Genomic DNA, 16,146 nt, shown 5'->3' with positions numbered 1-16,146 from the left:
TTACACATATTTTTAAAAAAAACCCTGTATTTAAGAATATAAATATATATTTAAACACATTTTAAAGATTTTTAAGATGTGAAGCCTCCTAGCAGAGAATTTATGAGGTAGTCGAAATAATTTCAGTGTAAATTTTTTTATCAAAAGAAACAAAGGTTTAAACATTGCAAATATTTCAGGAACATGCCCCTTTCCCCAAATTTTATTTTACAGTGTGATTCTGAGATGAAAAAAAGATTGAAATCCAGAAAATAAACTGTCCTCTTACTCTCATTTAAACTTTTATTCACTTGGAAAACAGATGTTTGAGGATAAACTGAAAGAAAACACATATGCCATGACCCTGTTATGTCTTCAAGAAACACTGGAGAATTTTTATGTGAGTAGTGATTAAGATCATAAAATATGCACTTTTTTCAACTAGTATTTTTAGGGGTTGCTTTCCTTCACAAAGCCTTCTACAAATGGTGAGATGGACCCTATCCAGTCCTAAATACAGGATGAAGCCAGCCTTTTCCAGTTACGGCAAGCAGGGCATGAATGTATCTACACTCAGTTCATTCTCATGTAGCTGTTAAATATCAAATCTATTTCACAGATGGGAAACTGATGCTGGAAACTGAAACTAACTACTGAGAATCCAAGGTTTTTAAACTATCAAGTCCAAAGTCCTTCATGTCAAACATTGTTCATCCTTTATCTATATACTAACTAAAAGATTCAGTTTTAACTAAGATGTTTCAATCTCCAGGAGACTTCTGCACTTCAGGACAAAGGTGAAGAATAGGATAGCACTTCAGGTTCTTAGTATCCATTATCCCTGCACCAAGGAGATAACTGATGTGTCCGGGTGACTGCAACAGACGAACAAATGAAAATCATCATGAGCCCCAAATGTGATTTGTTTTAAAGTAAATTAATACTGAAATTGAAAAAGGCCCTGTATTTATACCCAGGTCACTAGTGACCCTACAATGTAACTCTGGGTTTCCATGCCACAAAATATCACTACAAACACAGCAAAGTGCAGGGCTGGAACTGAGTTGGGGGGGGGGGGGGGTCTAAGACATGGGCGGCTGCTGGTTCTGGGCTCCAGTCCACAAACGGGCAGAGTAACTGCCTAGTGCCACTTTCTTTTCCCACTTAGATGCTACAAAAGGTGAGTCTAATTGCAAGTGCAATTGAAGTTTTCCATCTATCAGGTCAATGCACACTGCCCTACAGTTATTTTTCACAATCTGTAAGGTAGAGGTAGGAGGCGAGTGGCGTTAAATGAAACCCACTCATAACTAAGGGAAGTAAGTGCTGATCCAGAGAACTGAAAAATCAGATGAAAATTAATAGAACAGCCAGAAGGAAATGGCATTATGTCCTTGAAGCAAGAGAGCATTCAAACAGCATCTATTCCATCTACATAAGCTATGGATAATTATCTCTCACTAGCGTTTTGAATCTCAAATTACCAAAATTCACTAAACCTTCTCAGGCCTCAGTATAAATACCACCGTAGAAATAGGATAGCTTTCCTCTGTTAGGAAGGTATTAGTCCTGAGGAGGTCACATCAATAAGTAAGAAAACGACACTTTGAAAAAGAACTTGCACGTTGGCTGAGGCAAGACAACAGACAACAGTCAGTATATAAAGCACAGCTGTCAACAACTGCGCAAAACGAAGGTGTACATGCACATCCAAAATATGTAGCAGGCGCACAATTGTTGCTGTACAGATGGGTGCTCTAAAAGATGTAAATGCAAACAAAACACCCCCCTGCATAGAACATGATGTTCTTGAGCATGTCATGGCTAGTGTGACATCTTTGAAAATATCTCATTTGTTAGGTACGAAAGATGATATGTAATTACTTCTTCAGAGCTCTGCAGTAGGTCCAACATCCTTCCTCCTTTGTGAGAAAAATCTATTACAGTCGGCTCTTCGCCTCCATAATTGTTCTCCATTAGTAATGATTTACATGATATTACAGCTGTCACTGAATGTCAAGGTAATCTCCCAGTTTTCTTTCTTTGAATCCTTTTAGAAATTCTAGTTTCAAAGAGTACCTACTGTAAACATGTTCTAACAGAGGAGACTGCTGAAGAGAAGGACATGAGACAGTAATTTTGAAATATCCTGTCATTACAGAATTGACATTAATCAGTTCCAGCTATGAAGACTTTACATTTCTTTTTGCACCCAAGGAAACATTGTGAGGAGTGAAGAATTCAATTTTCTTATCTGACAGCGGCACGAGGACTGGGTAGAACAATCTGTCACCCCACTTGGAAAGTCAGTTACATGATGGTTTTAACTCAGGTGGCTTCAGTGCTTCTCAAAAAAAAAAAAAAAAAAGTTTATTTTCATAAAAGGCACTTCTGAGGATTACATGCCAAAACTGGCTTTAAGTTCTGCAGACCTGAAAAAATTCCAGAAAAAGAATAGGCCATAAGTTACCTCCAATTCCCAGCTGCAAGCCTGGAGAAGAAGCAAGCACTGGAAATGTATGTAGGCTGCCTCCCACACCAGTCCTGCTGTCAGACGAGTGAGGCACGCTGGTCCATGACATGGTAAGCTGGCAGAGCAGCATGGAGCTATAACATCCTGGCTGTGCACATGCCTGTGAGACACCAGACCCAAAAAAGGTGTAGCATAAGCATTCTCTCATCAGAGGAACTGTTCTAGATTACATGGGATAGACCTGAACTTGGTGGGTACAAGTACCCAAGCTGCAGGTACAGCTTCTTGGTGGGTGTGACTGATGCAGTTGATTATGGTAGTGTTTGCAAGATTTGTTAAGCGGGTCTTCTGAAACCCTAGAGACCCAAGTTATGTTCTGCATTTCTTATTGACAAATGTAGTCAAAAGAGAGCACTAGCTTCTAATAAGGAAGATTAAGATTCTGAGAGAAATACACAAGGCAGTGCTGTCTAATGCCATTTAGATATGGAACTGAACAGTTTGGAAAATCATAAAAGGCAGGAAGGATGTATTGGCTGACACAATTGGACCACTGCTTTTAAAATTGTTCCTAAAGCAAATTTATACCTTGGCTGATTTTTTTTTTTTTTGTATGGGTGGTTCTTTAATTTATGCTTACTAAAGATTATTCAGGAACTACTTCTGAAAGCATAAGTGAATTTAAAAAGGAGTAAGATCCACTGGAAATCTGCCCTGGGCAGATTTGGTTTCGTTTCGTACAATCCATCTTTCTTCCTAACACAAGACCCATTGATTACCACTATGGAGGAAATCTGCTTTCCTTTAAAAAGTAATTAAGTTGGTTTGCGTTCACTTCTCCATGTCATAAACCAACCGCTAACATTTACGCTATTGGGGGAACTTCTGAGGGAGATTAGGAGGGAGTTTCAAGGGCTCTGCTGGCCCAGAGGATGACGCTGTCTGTTATTCCTGAGCATTGCACTGTGGATGAGGACAGAATCGCGCAGACAGAGCTAAAAGGGAACAACTGCATCCACCACTGACCATGCTGTGACTGAGCAGAGCAATTCACTCCTAATGGCTCCATGCTGTCCATAATGACCGATCTTGAGTAGCACATCCTACTTGGAAAAAATAATTATCTGTCAAGTAGCAATTTTCCCAATAAAAATGAAGAAGCAGCTCTTGGAGGTTTCAAAAGTCATCAAACATTGTTCTTCCCTAGCAACCAAAGTAAGTGGGGAAAATACTGTGATACCATTCTGTGAAGGGCACAGAGACCAAGAGAGAAGTAGGTGGATAGAACTGTTTTCAGCTGTAAGTCATTACCGATTTTTTTATTTATTTATTTTTAAACACACTCCCCGCAACCCACAAAAAAATAAAAACCATAAACCACCAACCTGGTAGAGATGTTTCCTTAATGTTTTAGCACATGGGAGGAGAACACTCTTTATCCAGGCTTGGGTAACTATCCAAAATCATGGACAATGGTTACACACATTAAGTATTTAGGAGAGACATCACAATCATACTTGAACTGCTAACAATTACTTCCTGAGAAGTTAAGTGATAGACAGACATAATTCTGGTGAGAGCAAATTTCATTTTGTTCTTTCTTCTATTTTCTCCTGTTTTATTTTTTTAACATCACACCCAAGGAAGGACAGTTGCACAGGTCAAGAGATAAAAGCATTGGCCAATCAGCGAACCTTCAGATCCTGTGAGCTTTACCAAAATTATTTTCGCCAAAATCCTTTAAAAAAAAAACCACTGTAAACTCCTAGGCAGAAGTGGGTCAAGTCACTTAGGGCCCATCCGGGTACACTAGCTATGTAGTGTGTTGGATCCCACTGAGTGTTGGATCCTGCATCACCAGCTTCTCATCAGGACTCAGGCAGGAGAAGGATGAAGGAGTGAGAAAGGCTGCTCCCTTTCCTTGCAACTGCAATGGGGAGGGATTGGGGTAAGCAGCACAAGCTGTATTGGCTTGGCCACTGCATGGTTTGTTTATGCTTTCAGAGCTGCTGGGCACTGGCAGCAGGGCAGGAGGGCAGGCTGCGGGCCAGGCCTGCCGTGCATGTTGCATCTGGGGGTAAAAGAATGTTCCAGGCTGCTCTTACTCTGACAATATAAGAAATAAAGGCAGCTTTGGGAAGGGAGTGGACTTAGAAGCTAAGAGGTAGGTTTCTCTTGTGCATCTGATTCATGCCTTGTATAGCCACCAAGGTAAAAGACCCCATGGACCCATTCCAGCCTTCCAATTAAACCTCTGAGGATGTCAGTTTGGGGAAGAGAGAAACTTCCAATCACAGCCCCTACATTACTCTGTGCTCTCCCAGCCCATTTCTCCACATGCCCATCTGCTTCTCCCAGAGCTTCTACCCCTCTGCATGGCCTGACAAGTCCCACCAGCCTTTCTCAGCCTTCCTTGTCCTAGCTCTGCTGCCACCAAAGGCAAGGACAGAATATGCATTCCCGTGTCTTTGTTCCTGGAGTGGCCAAATCCAGTTTTGCTTTCTCCATCAAGAAACTCTGAGCTGGCTCTAGGTCAAACTAACCTCACCGAGTATAGCAGAATCTAAAGGCTGAGAGAAACTTACTTTCCTATCTCAAACACGTACAGGTAAACATTTGCATGTGAGCTACCTGTCTCACCTCCCACTGTAGTCAAAGCCATCAAGCAGTGTAGCCTAAAGAAGTATTGACTCAGTTTCCACTGGCTACAGCTGGAACTTAGGTACCTAATTTCAATACCTTGAAGCACCTTGGAGCTGAATCGCTGATCCCTAGTGACCAAGAACAAAATTCCCTAGAAGGACTAGAACTCCAGGACAAGATGTATAGAAAGGAGGTAACTACGTTAAATGCTGAGGATAGTTAGAATAACATGGAAAATTCTACTAGATTAACCTTATTTTTTGTGGAAGTGACACAATGACATATTTTCAAATGCTACCTGACACAAAGCTATTTGGATTTAAAAGTTACTAGTTCAACAGTACTAAGGGAAAAAGAGACATATAAATAAGTTTTCAGCAGAAACCTATTTTCTGGCTATTCCCCAAGAACACTCTAGCTTTCACTATGCTTTCTCACTGTAAATTCATACTTTCCCAGTCTTAACTCAGGAAAACTAAATTCATACTAAAAATTCAGGAAAACTAAAAATTCATACTAAAACATTCGCTTTTCCAGCAAGTTATGTTTAAACTCCACTAACTACACTAAACCCCTAGCAACCAACTACTAACAGTACACAACTATGCTTTGTGAAGTCAAAACTCAGAAACCAGTCATGACCACAGTAATTATATAATAATTGTGGTCAGATTCATTGAGCTACATAGTATGGCGGCCATATCTGAATATTTACTAACTTACAGCTTACCACAGCTCACTAACCACCATCTCATATACAGTATGTTAGATGCTTTCAGGCTGTACAAACACACTGCAAGACAGGAAAACATCCTTTGCCAACTTGCCTAAATCTATAAATCTTTGCTATCTGAAACTAGCAAGTAATAATTAAAAGGCTCCTCTTATCTTTCCAAATTCAGTCCCACAATGTAAATGTAAAAATCACCACTGCTGTGAAGTCTCTCATACTCCTGTTTCACTGCACCCACACAGCAGCTATATGCAACAAGAGTAAATGAGGATTTTCAACAGTGAGGAAGTAAAAAAAGGACTTTTGAAATGTGAGTGGGGGGAAAGTGCAGTCTGAGTCAATATGACAGTTTACTCAGCTAACTGGGGAATGCCATGACTGCCTAGTTGATGTTTAGTGCATTTTCACATATAGATGAAGTTCTTGTTTAATTGAATCAGTGCTAGATTGAGCAGCTTTCACTGCTGGACGTATGGTTTTCCTTTAATTTCTTGCCTTTAGGTGAAGTAAGCTAACGGAAAGGCAACATTTTTGGTCTCGGCAGAGTTACAAACAAAGTTAAATCACATTTTGGCTGGATTGGAAACACTAAGGGAATAACAGTATTTCTGTTCAGTTTCCACTGGATTTTTGGTAAAGAACTTTAATGGGCTATGATAAAATTAAACAAACCTATCATTTTCAGGACAGGAGTAAAATTACTTTGAGACATTTCCTTGTGAGCACACAAATTAACATCTATGGCTTTGACTATTCCACATATGTAAGGTCAACTGCTAGAACAGACCACTGATTTTGGTCCAAAACCCATCAATAAACACATAAACAGGCCTTGTATGATTCACAGCCTTCATGTCCTCAAAATAATATTGGGGTAACACTTCTTTGCAGGCTTTTGTGTAAGCATACATTTCAACTAGTGTGGGGCAAACCTGGAAACTGTAGGGGAAGTAAGTCCTAGGAAAAAAACAAAGCCCAAAGAAAACTATCTTCCAAGTCTCAGAAGACACTGTTCTCAATGTGTGGATTATCTATCTGTCTTTCGGGGTATCCCCCCCTGCAATTTCTAAGAAGTGGGTCTAAAATAAGAAACACAAGGACAGAAAATATCTGAGCCATGGGTGCGCCTGCAACAGGAAACTGCATTTCAATGCAAATTTTGCACGAGCACCTCTTGTGACAGCAAAGAATTGTATTACTCTACTTTTCTAGATTTTTCTGAATGTCTGTAACAGGAAAGGCAGTTTTTAAAAAGTGCTGACGTATGGGCATGTCATCTCCAGTTGATTACAATGACTAGCATCTCTGCGATTTGTAATTCTCAATCAATAAATTTCTGTGGAACTAGTAAGTGAATTGAACTAAAGTACTTTAACTCATGAGTATTTTTATCACATATTTCATTCTCTACATTGTTCTACCAAGACAAGAGAAAATAAGACACAACTGTAAGGAAGGAAAGCTTGAGTTGTTATTTGACTATTTTCTGTGACTCTCAGCTTTACACTTCCAAGAACTCTATGGAAAGGATGAGTATATTCTCATCACTGCTGAAAAGAGATATGGGCACATGCTGTGCTCTTCTGGAGAGATTTTTTTACTCTTTCTGCTTTTGTTTTAAATCTAAAGCAAATTGTACACATAGTAGATATGTATGACCACTCATAATTATTGTCTGAAGTTCGTGGCTTAGTGACTAAACCTCTCATTAGAAGAAGGAGGATTTTCCCTCATCAGGATGCTTTTCCACTCCTGGCCTCCTGTATTTCCTTCATTCACCTGCTTGTCTTTTCAAGGAAGATTTATAAAGTTAAAAATATACAGCACCAGCATTCCTTCTTTCTGCAGTTTATTTAGTGCTGCCAGCCACTGCTGTGCGCAAACTCTGCACCCCAGTATTAGCAGCATGCTGGAGCCCATGGGGTACCACGTAAAAGGCTTCTCCCAGCCAACAAGTTGTGTAAACATGTGCTTACTGCACAGGTGACAAAGTTTTTGGCAGCTCAGGGATGATTAAAATCTCCAAGAACCTGGATTGTGCCTCTCTTTAAGCACAAGGAAAACGGTGGGTAACGCTTACCATTTAGCAACAGCTTTTCTTTCTTCATGATTTCAGTTTTTGTAATCTTCCTGTCAAAAGTTGTTTATTTCATACACAGGCACTGCTGCACAAAGCCCTGATAATCTGCCCTTGCCGCCTCCTCCTGTGCTTCAAATACAAGGTAATTTTCTTTCCTTATTTTTGTGTAATTTATTAACGTGAAGGACGTGTACTTTTCATTTAAAGCCTTCTTTATACAAGTCTGAAATACCATGTCTTAGATATAAGCATTAGATATTTATTAGACATAAACAAAAGTACTGTCAAACCTGACACTCAAACCAAAAAATTCTCCTTTCCCTAACACTTCTCTGTTCTACAAACTACGTATTATTTGCTGTACTGAGATTCTGACCATGAAAGACTGTTCTCGTTGGTAAATACAGTGTAAGCTTCCAACTCTATTAGCATCCAGCACATCTGCTTGCCTAAAAGATTTCCTTTTGCAGTTTTCATTAAACACAGAATCATGCAGTGAGGTGAAACAGATTTAGAAATATAATATTCATGTTTTCAGGCTGTGTATATCACCCAGAGCATGATGAGATGTTACAACTGCACTTTCAGCATTTCAGGACAGAAATAAGAGTTAATTGGATCAGACTGGCTCTCTCATGCACCCAGGCACACTTTGGAGATGCTCTGAAACTGGCTTTCTCTGGCTTTTTCTTACTTAGAGTTGCTACCTGCAGCCAGTCATGGTAAGTTGTTGGACACTTAGGAAACAACCAAAATCATTTTGCTGGGACAGAAGTAAAGAATGCAGCCTAAGGCTTCTCTATGCCAGCCATGGTTTGATCCTGTTCTATTCTAAAAACACCTTCAGGGCCCAAACCCAGTACAGCCCCAGATCCGCAGAATGGACAGACCTGGAACAGATATGGACTCATCAGTCAAAGAACAGAGTAAATCTGAATGTTGACCAAGCAAGTGTAAATACACTAATTAAACAGAAAAAAAGAATTCTACTCTGCCCCAGCCCCACAGGGTAAGTCAGATTAACAACAGGCTGTTATAACAAAGAATTAGGACCCTGAGCTGTTAAATTTCGTAACTTTCATTTTCAAATCTGTACATAAGTATCACTCATTGCTGCTTCGAACAACTTACTGTTGTGTTCAGTGACAAAATACATAACCTTGAAAAGCCTCACCAGCCCTGCATTTCAAAGGCATTTCATAATTGTTTACCTCTTGGCCTGAACAGTAGTACTGTATGTCCAAGGCCCCCTTGAACTTGTGTAACTCAAAACTACCTAGGAACTTTTCCTCAAATGATTCTAATTTCTTCAGGGGAAAAAAAGCAAGCAATAATTATAACATATTCAAACAAAGGATTTTTGTTAGGGCTTTTTGTTAAAAATAAAAAATTCCTTTTTCTTTTACTCCAGAAAAGCAGTTTTCATTCCTACTTATTTCAAAGGAATGCCAGTAATTTTGCGGTATTATGCAAACCCCAATTAGCAGTCCACAAGGTGTTTTGAAAAACAGTGCCTAATGTGTTACAGACACATTTAGTGGCCAACTTCCAACAGCCTGAAAAAATGCCATTTTTGAAAGAAAGTTTGGGAATTAAGTCCCTTCAATGTTACTGGGAAATGCTGATAGAAATAATTCTTCCAACAGTTAATAAAACTTTATTTTTTTTCCTATTAGTTGTTGGTTTACGTTCTCTTACAGGAAAAGAGCAGGATATCTGTGGCAGTCAAGCAATTTGGTTTCCTTCAGTCTTCCCTTAAAATCAGTTCCACAACTACTTTCTACTGAGCAAAGTAGTTAGTCCTACAAATTGGAGCCATTATCTAAGAACAATTCCAAACATATCCATCAATTACATTTGTTTACATTATTTAGATTTTCTTTTCAGTTTCCTGGAATCTATTAATAATGGGATTTTTTTTTTACCTGAACAGTGCCTAGCATAATGGCATGGGTACCTAGGCTGCACAATAGGACAACATCCAGCATTAGATTTTACAACAGTATGAACAGTAACGGATGGGGAGTGCTGTTTATTCAGGGAGTTATCAAGACTATCACTGAGCAGAACACTGCCTGACACAGCTTACTCACACTTCCAAGACCCCACAGATTTAAAATACCCAAAGCAGCACTGACACACACAAGTGATAGTGAAGATACTGCTCATTCACAGTGCTAAGGTTCTGTTCCTCCCTTTCTCACCAGAACTACAGAAATGTTTTATGAACACACAAGTCAGAAGGAAGCTAAAGGACATTATACGTATATGCATTTCAAATGCTCACGACTATATTATGCATGTATTTTATATTCCTTAATTTCTGCTCCATGCAGAGGGAAAAAACCTCATCCTGTTAGTAATCCTTTACAAGTGATCACAGCCTAGCCAACTCCAATAAGCATGTTTTATTGCTCAATTAGTTCTTTATTTCTATCATGCCTAGGAACAGAAGCTAGATCTCCAAAAGTTTAAAACCTTTTTTTTGGCTCACATTCTACACACACAGTTTCTAAAACTCTCATCCTTTCTCACTGACACATAAAAGTTCCTGCTCTCCTTTTTCCAGTTTCTCATCATGTCCCAGCTCCTCATGAAACTCCAAGAGGCCCTGGCAGGCTCAATGCCTCTCTCCCGTTCATTTGCCAGCATAAACTGGGGCAGAGTGGGCCTTACTGGACTGAGGAACAGAAGGGAGAAAGCTTTATTACAGTCACACGTGAAAGATTTTAATTACCATCAGGATAAACACAAAGGGCACGTGTACCTTAAACTTCAATCATTTTTTTCTAAATGCGTAATGTACATCTCTAGAAGCAGATCAGCAGTCTATACATAGCATAAATAAATACTGACTGGTTGAATCAGACATACGAGCTTGTGGGGATGAGTGTCATTTAATTCCTTCAATAGCATGTCAAAACTGATTTTTGTGTTGGTTTATCCAAGAAGTCAGCTTTGCTGGCCAACTGCCATTTTATTCTTCCTTGTTTCAAAATCTGCAAGAGGGAAAAATGTATTTTAAAAAGTGAAAGCTATAAATAAGTAATTTAAATGCTTTTGAGGAAGGATCAGAGCTACAGCCGAGTGATTCTTATAACGCTGGCTTTACCTTATGACTTACTGGTCCTCAAGCAGCCAAAATCAGCAGATGGTCCCTTCTGGTTCACTGTGGTTCAGTCTAAGAAACTGGGAAGGGTCAATTCAGTTACAAAATATGGGGCCCAACCTGTTCTGCTACAACAACCATACTGGTAGCGGGTCTTGCCAAAAGGCTACTGCTTTCAACAGTGCAAAGTCTTCCAGGCAGTCACGGATCTTCTTCAAGTATAAAGAAGATTAAGTGATGGTACTCAAAGAGTATTTTGGCTTATGAAGTAATTGTCATGCTGCTGAAGGTATCATCCCTCTAGCTCTGAAATGTTAGAGGAGTATGCAAATACCCCTTGCCTCCCCCAATGCAAAATAAGCTATTTAACCTGACTAATGAACTTGTGGGGCAGTAACTTGAACCTAGCACCCTCGTGTCCAAAGTTATCATCCATCTGTACCCATGTGCTGCATGCAGGCTGGTTTTAAAGGTGAACTGCATAGGACACTGAAACAAACTCTTCACCTTGCCAGTAGGCATAATAATCTCTACCAAAGATCAGCCCTGATGGCAAAGTAAATGCAGAATGAGAAGAGGGTTTGGACCTCACATAACCTGTTAGCTACCATGAAGGCTCTCCAAGCCCATCCAGTATAAAAGCAAGAAACTGAAACATAGGATTATAAGCTTTTTCTTGTTGAATTACAGCAGTAAGAAAAGCTGCCACTCTGAGCCTAAATAAAGTGCATTTAGGGCTTGGGCTCTGTTTCAAGTTCTTATTAGCTCCTGGAAAGGTGCCACAGCAGCTCAGAATCTGTCCTGCCTGAAGTTGCTTAACTCTGCTGTACAAAGAGGTCTGCATCTGCATGGAAAGAAGACTGTTCCTTTTGATTCCCTATTTGTGGCCCTGCTTAACTCTGTACAACTATATGCTTGATGTGCCATGCAGCCCGAGCCAGAGGCGCAGGTCTGCTTTCAATCTCCACATCCTCCTGCACCCCTGGAAACAAAACTCAATGCCACACAGCAAGACACACAGCACCAGACCACCGCTGATCCCATGCTCAGATCACCTGTGACATGTCAACACTGTTAGCCCTGAGCAGCTTCTGAGTGCCTCACGCATAATTCATACTTCCTTAAAGTGTTTTCGGTGTGTATTTTGACACCGACACTCCATGCTCACTTCTGATCTATTGCACACTGGAATGGATCTAACAGCTCTAAATGCTAGCCAGCTTCCCCCAGAAGGCATTAAGTTACACACAGAGTCTTTGTTCCACACACGCACGCATACCCCCAAAGAAAAAAGCCTTAGCACCTTTCCTGTAAACCAGTTCATGCCTTCAGTAGCCAAAAAGGAAATAGAAGAAAGTCAGCTCTCTCCCCCACCATCTTAGACTCATACAGAAAATGCATCGCAGTAGTCACCCATCCTCCTCCTGCCTCTCTAAGTATCTTTTCAAGCAGTGGAGACCACTCTTTGAAAAAAAACATCTCCTGTGGTAACCACAGGTTTCATTTTCAGAACCTGTCACTGGCAATTTAGGATAATCATAAGCTGCAGCTCCACCAGCTGGACTTTGCGCCTTTCTCAGCTGGTCACACCAAGGCTTTCAGGTGTAGCTTTCCACCCAAAGCAAGCAGGAAGAAATACCACTGGAGGCATTAGAACAGGAGCTGGCAGGCAGCTCCTGTTATTATTATTTTTTTTTATTTTCATAATTTCCCCAATGTTTCTTAATTTGTGGAAACATCCTGTAAACAGAGACAGCAAAATTAAATATTTGCCCAGCTCTTCCCTGGTTCCATTGTAACTTCTGTGTTTGCAGATTTTATACTTGATAGCAGAGGGAGAGAAGTAACAGAAAAAACAGTTTTAATAATTCCACCTCTCTCTCCTCTCTAAAAAACAAGCGCTCCTGTCCCTGAAGGGGACAGAACGCCACCTCTGTTGTGCATTGCTGCCTCCTGTTCACTGGCCGCATTCCACCAGCCCCTGTTTCTATAAGAAGTTTGTCCAAAGACATCTGTTCATCCATACCAAGACTTATAGAAGGCATTTTCTTATTTCATCTTTGAGGATAAAAGCCTGCAGTGGAGGTGATATACACCCTTGCTTTCAAAATGTTTTTGACTTACACACCACTCAAGATGGGCTACATCGCTTTGTAACGTTCTGTAGCACTACATAAGTAATGTCTAAGAAGCCATTCTTTCCTCATTTAGTGGCGGCTAATTTCTGCTCTCTCCTTATCCAGACCCGTTAAATTGCTTTTTTCCCCCCTTTAAAAGATTTTTCAACAACCATTCAACTGTTCTAATTTCCCATGGATTAGTTGCACTCCCCTCCCAAGCCATCTGTCTGGCATTCATATTTTTACATGCTTCTCTTTCTACTATCATGCTGCTTCGTACTATTTGATCTCTGCTCCTTCCACTTCTGCCTCTGTGTGTGGCTCAGACAGTCCTGCGTTATTTTATCAGCCTCCAACTGTAAGAGCAACGTGGGACAGATACAAAGTTTTGCTTTCCCTGCTTGTACTTGCTCACAAGAGGCTGAGGCCCTTCTCTTGATAAAAACATGTTTCTGGGAACAGGAACAGAACTTTTGAGCAACAGTATTATAGTCAAATAACCTTCTACTAGCAGCACCTTACTAGTTCACCTGGGAAAGCTTCTGACTTCTACATGCCAAACAGTTTTGGTGGTTGCAGTGCTTGAGATCTGGTACATAATGAAGTTTTAATAGAAAATTAAGTTTCAGTACCTACTGTCTCCTTCTGAACAAAGGTGAAAGAGAAGCTCCTCCAGGGCAAAGAATATATACCTCCTGGCTGAGACATGTAATTTAAATAGCTGCTGGTAAGTAGCATCCGTGCCTTTGCATGGTGACAGTCATCCCAGTAGCTTCCTCTACCCTAACTAGAAGGAGGTGTGGGGTGGTATTTGGGGGGAAAATAGGAGTTCTGCTGACTTTAGCTAGGGCCTAGAAATTTATGAGGCATTTCACAAGCCATTTATACCTTGACAGTGAAAGCTGTGTTTGTAGGGGACATCAACAGTCTGCAGACTCCAACAGGACACAGTCTTTACCATGTGCTGTCCTTTGGTAAATGAAAGGAGCAGTAAATAAAATTCTGCCTGTAACAAGGAGAAAGATGGAGGAGGACAGGAGATGTCGATCTTATGCTGAAAGTAGCATCAGCGAAAATCTGCTGTGCAGACAGATGAAGGCTGCAAGGGAGGAAGATTTCAAAGGCTATCTAAAATAGAGAAGAAAGAAACAAGACTGCAGGTGCGGGAGTCAGTTAAGTTGGAAGACAGAGGTGTGTATCGCAACAGAAAGAGAACTGATTTGTAGTGAGGTAGTCAGCACGGTCACAGTAATTCTGAAAAACACTCAAAGGCATGGTGGCTGAGGAGTACAAAAGGACAGACTTTGCAGTATGAAAGGAGAACAAACAACTGTTGAGAGAAAAGGAGGACTTGACAGTGATGGTGAAAAAGAAATCCTGTATCAAACTGGTGCTCTGCTTTTCTAACATTGAGGAGAACCAGACCATGAGATTGGAAGTTCTAGCTGCCTTACATTTTGCCACTTTCATCTCTCCATTTGATCTAAAGTCAGCGTGAAAATTGAAGTCACAAAGTCTAAATGGAAAAATGGGGAGCAGGAGGGAGGACTTAAGCAGATGACCAATTCTCAATTAAGATCTAAGATCCAGTAGCTCTGCCCCTGCTTTGTAGTGTTGCTCTTAACTCACGCTGTTAACAAGGTCACATGCAAAACATTTTTCTGTCTGTATGACAAGACAGCTAAGTATAGAGTGCTCTCCCCTTCTAGTCATTAGATCCTATTCAAAACATATAATCTCCCAAGTCTCTAGTCTGTGCAAAGCCAGACATCAGCACATCATTGGCTAAAGGGCACCTACTACAGTCTTGTGAGGCTTGTGTTGAGACTCTGTCAAGGGGCCAACATTTAAACAAGGTACCTTGCATTTTCATTATGAGAATTCCAGCCCACTATTAGCAAAGTTAGTTGTAATTTTTAGTCTGTTTTGCCAGCTACTGAGTACATATTTAATGATGTGCATTGCTGGCAAAGGGGAATATCTATTCTATTGCTATTTCAGTGAGAAATCACATGATCTTGCAGAGTCTACCTAGTTTGAGGTTGTAAATTTATTCTGAATCCCATTTCTAGAATGTAATTATGATTCAACAGCTATGCATCTTCAATAGATGATCACATTTTACAGATCGCATCTTACAACTCAGAAAACCAGAAAATTGTATTCTGTAGGTAGCTTAAGCATTTATTTTAGAATAATCAGGTAGCTTCTTAGACATTTAAAGGTCAGACTTCTATCTTAATGATCCAAAACTTCAGACAGATTATTAGTAAGCATCTGAGTATCCAGGTCCTACCAAGGATCTGTGAAATCCTGTCAAAGATCATACATTTCTCATGACTATGCCACACAGGCAAGTCATGAAGACTACACGGTAGATGTAGCACTTAGTGACATGGCTTAGTGGTGGATTTGGCAGTGCTGGGTTAGTAGTTGGACTTGATGACCTTAAAGGTCTTTTCCAACATAGCTGACTATATGATTCTATGATTCAGCGAACAAAACCCATTCTATTTAGGACAGGAAAATCCCTTCCTCATGAGTGTCTTTCTTACATTCTCCCCAGGCAAAATGGGGTCTTTAAGCACACTTCTGTCTTAGGCTACGTAGTATTATTTGCTGTACTTCACCTTGTATGCAGTATTTTATCTGCACTTGTCAGTTATGTCCTACTATTTCTTTTGCTTCTACGACGGGTAAGTTAACTAGCATTGAGAAAGAAACAGAAGACATCATGCTGAAACCTTCTGCTTACTCATAAAGTTGAGCTACTGTAGGCCTGTAACAGCTCCTCTACCCTCATGCCCACAGCATGTCTTCAGCATGAGCCCCCACACTGCTGTACCTCTGAATTGCGGTCCTTACTATTTTCTGTCACTTTGGTTGAGATGCACGAAGCTGTAAAAGCTGATAATTCACAACTCATGAGATGCTCCTTAAAAGAAAAAAAAAAGTCTCTGAGAGTTAATGCACAACTGCATCAAGCCTGTATTATCTGGGTCAGTATGC

The 16,146-nt window shown here is 40.3% G+C and overlaps 2 protein-coding genes across 7 annotated transcripts in view; one reads left to right on the top strand and one right to left on the bottom strand.

The window, feature by feature from the left end:
- The window catches only part of MTFR2 (mitochondrial fission regulator 2), a 364,022-nt gene that overhangs the window by 85,314 nt on the left and 262,562 nt on the right, over nucleotides 1-16,146 (top strand). The window lies entirely within an intron of this gene.
- Nucleotides 1-16,146, bottom strand: part of PDE7B (phosphodiesterase 7B) — a 175,763-nt gene that overhangs the window by 58,116 nt on the left and 101,501 nt on the right. The window contains exon 1 of one of the 6 annotated variants that reach the window (XM_062639621.1): nucleotides 14,026-14,113. The exons of the other annotated variants lie outside the window; for them this stretch is intronic. Within the exon in view, the coding sequence (XP_062495605.1) occupies nucleotides 14,026-14,098 (73 nt within the window). The 5' untranslated portion in view covers nucleotides 14,099-14,113. Of the gene's footprint in view, nucleotides 1-14,025; nucleotides 14,114-16,146 lie in introns of those variants that run through there. 6 annotated transcript variants of the gene reach the window in all.

Source organism: Pezoporus occidentalis, unplaced genomic scaffold (genome assembly GCF_034315485.1).
Source record: "Pezoporus occidentalis ecotype Australia unplaced genomic scaffold, CSIRO_AGI_Poc_V1 ctg61, whole genome shotgun sequence".
In the NCBI taxonomy this organism is placed as follows: Eukaryota; Metazoa; Chordata; class Aves; order Psittaciformes; family Psittacidae; genus Pezoporus; species Pezoporus occidentalis.
The sequence above is the reverse complement of the archived record's forward strand: the minus strand, read 5'-3'. Positions and strand labels throughout refer to the sequence as shown.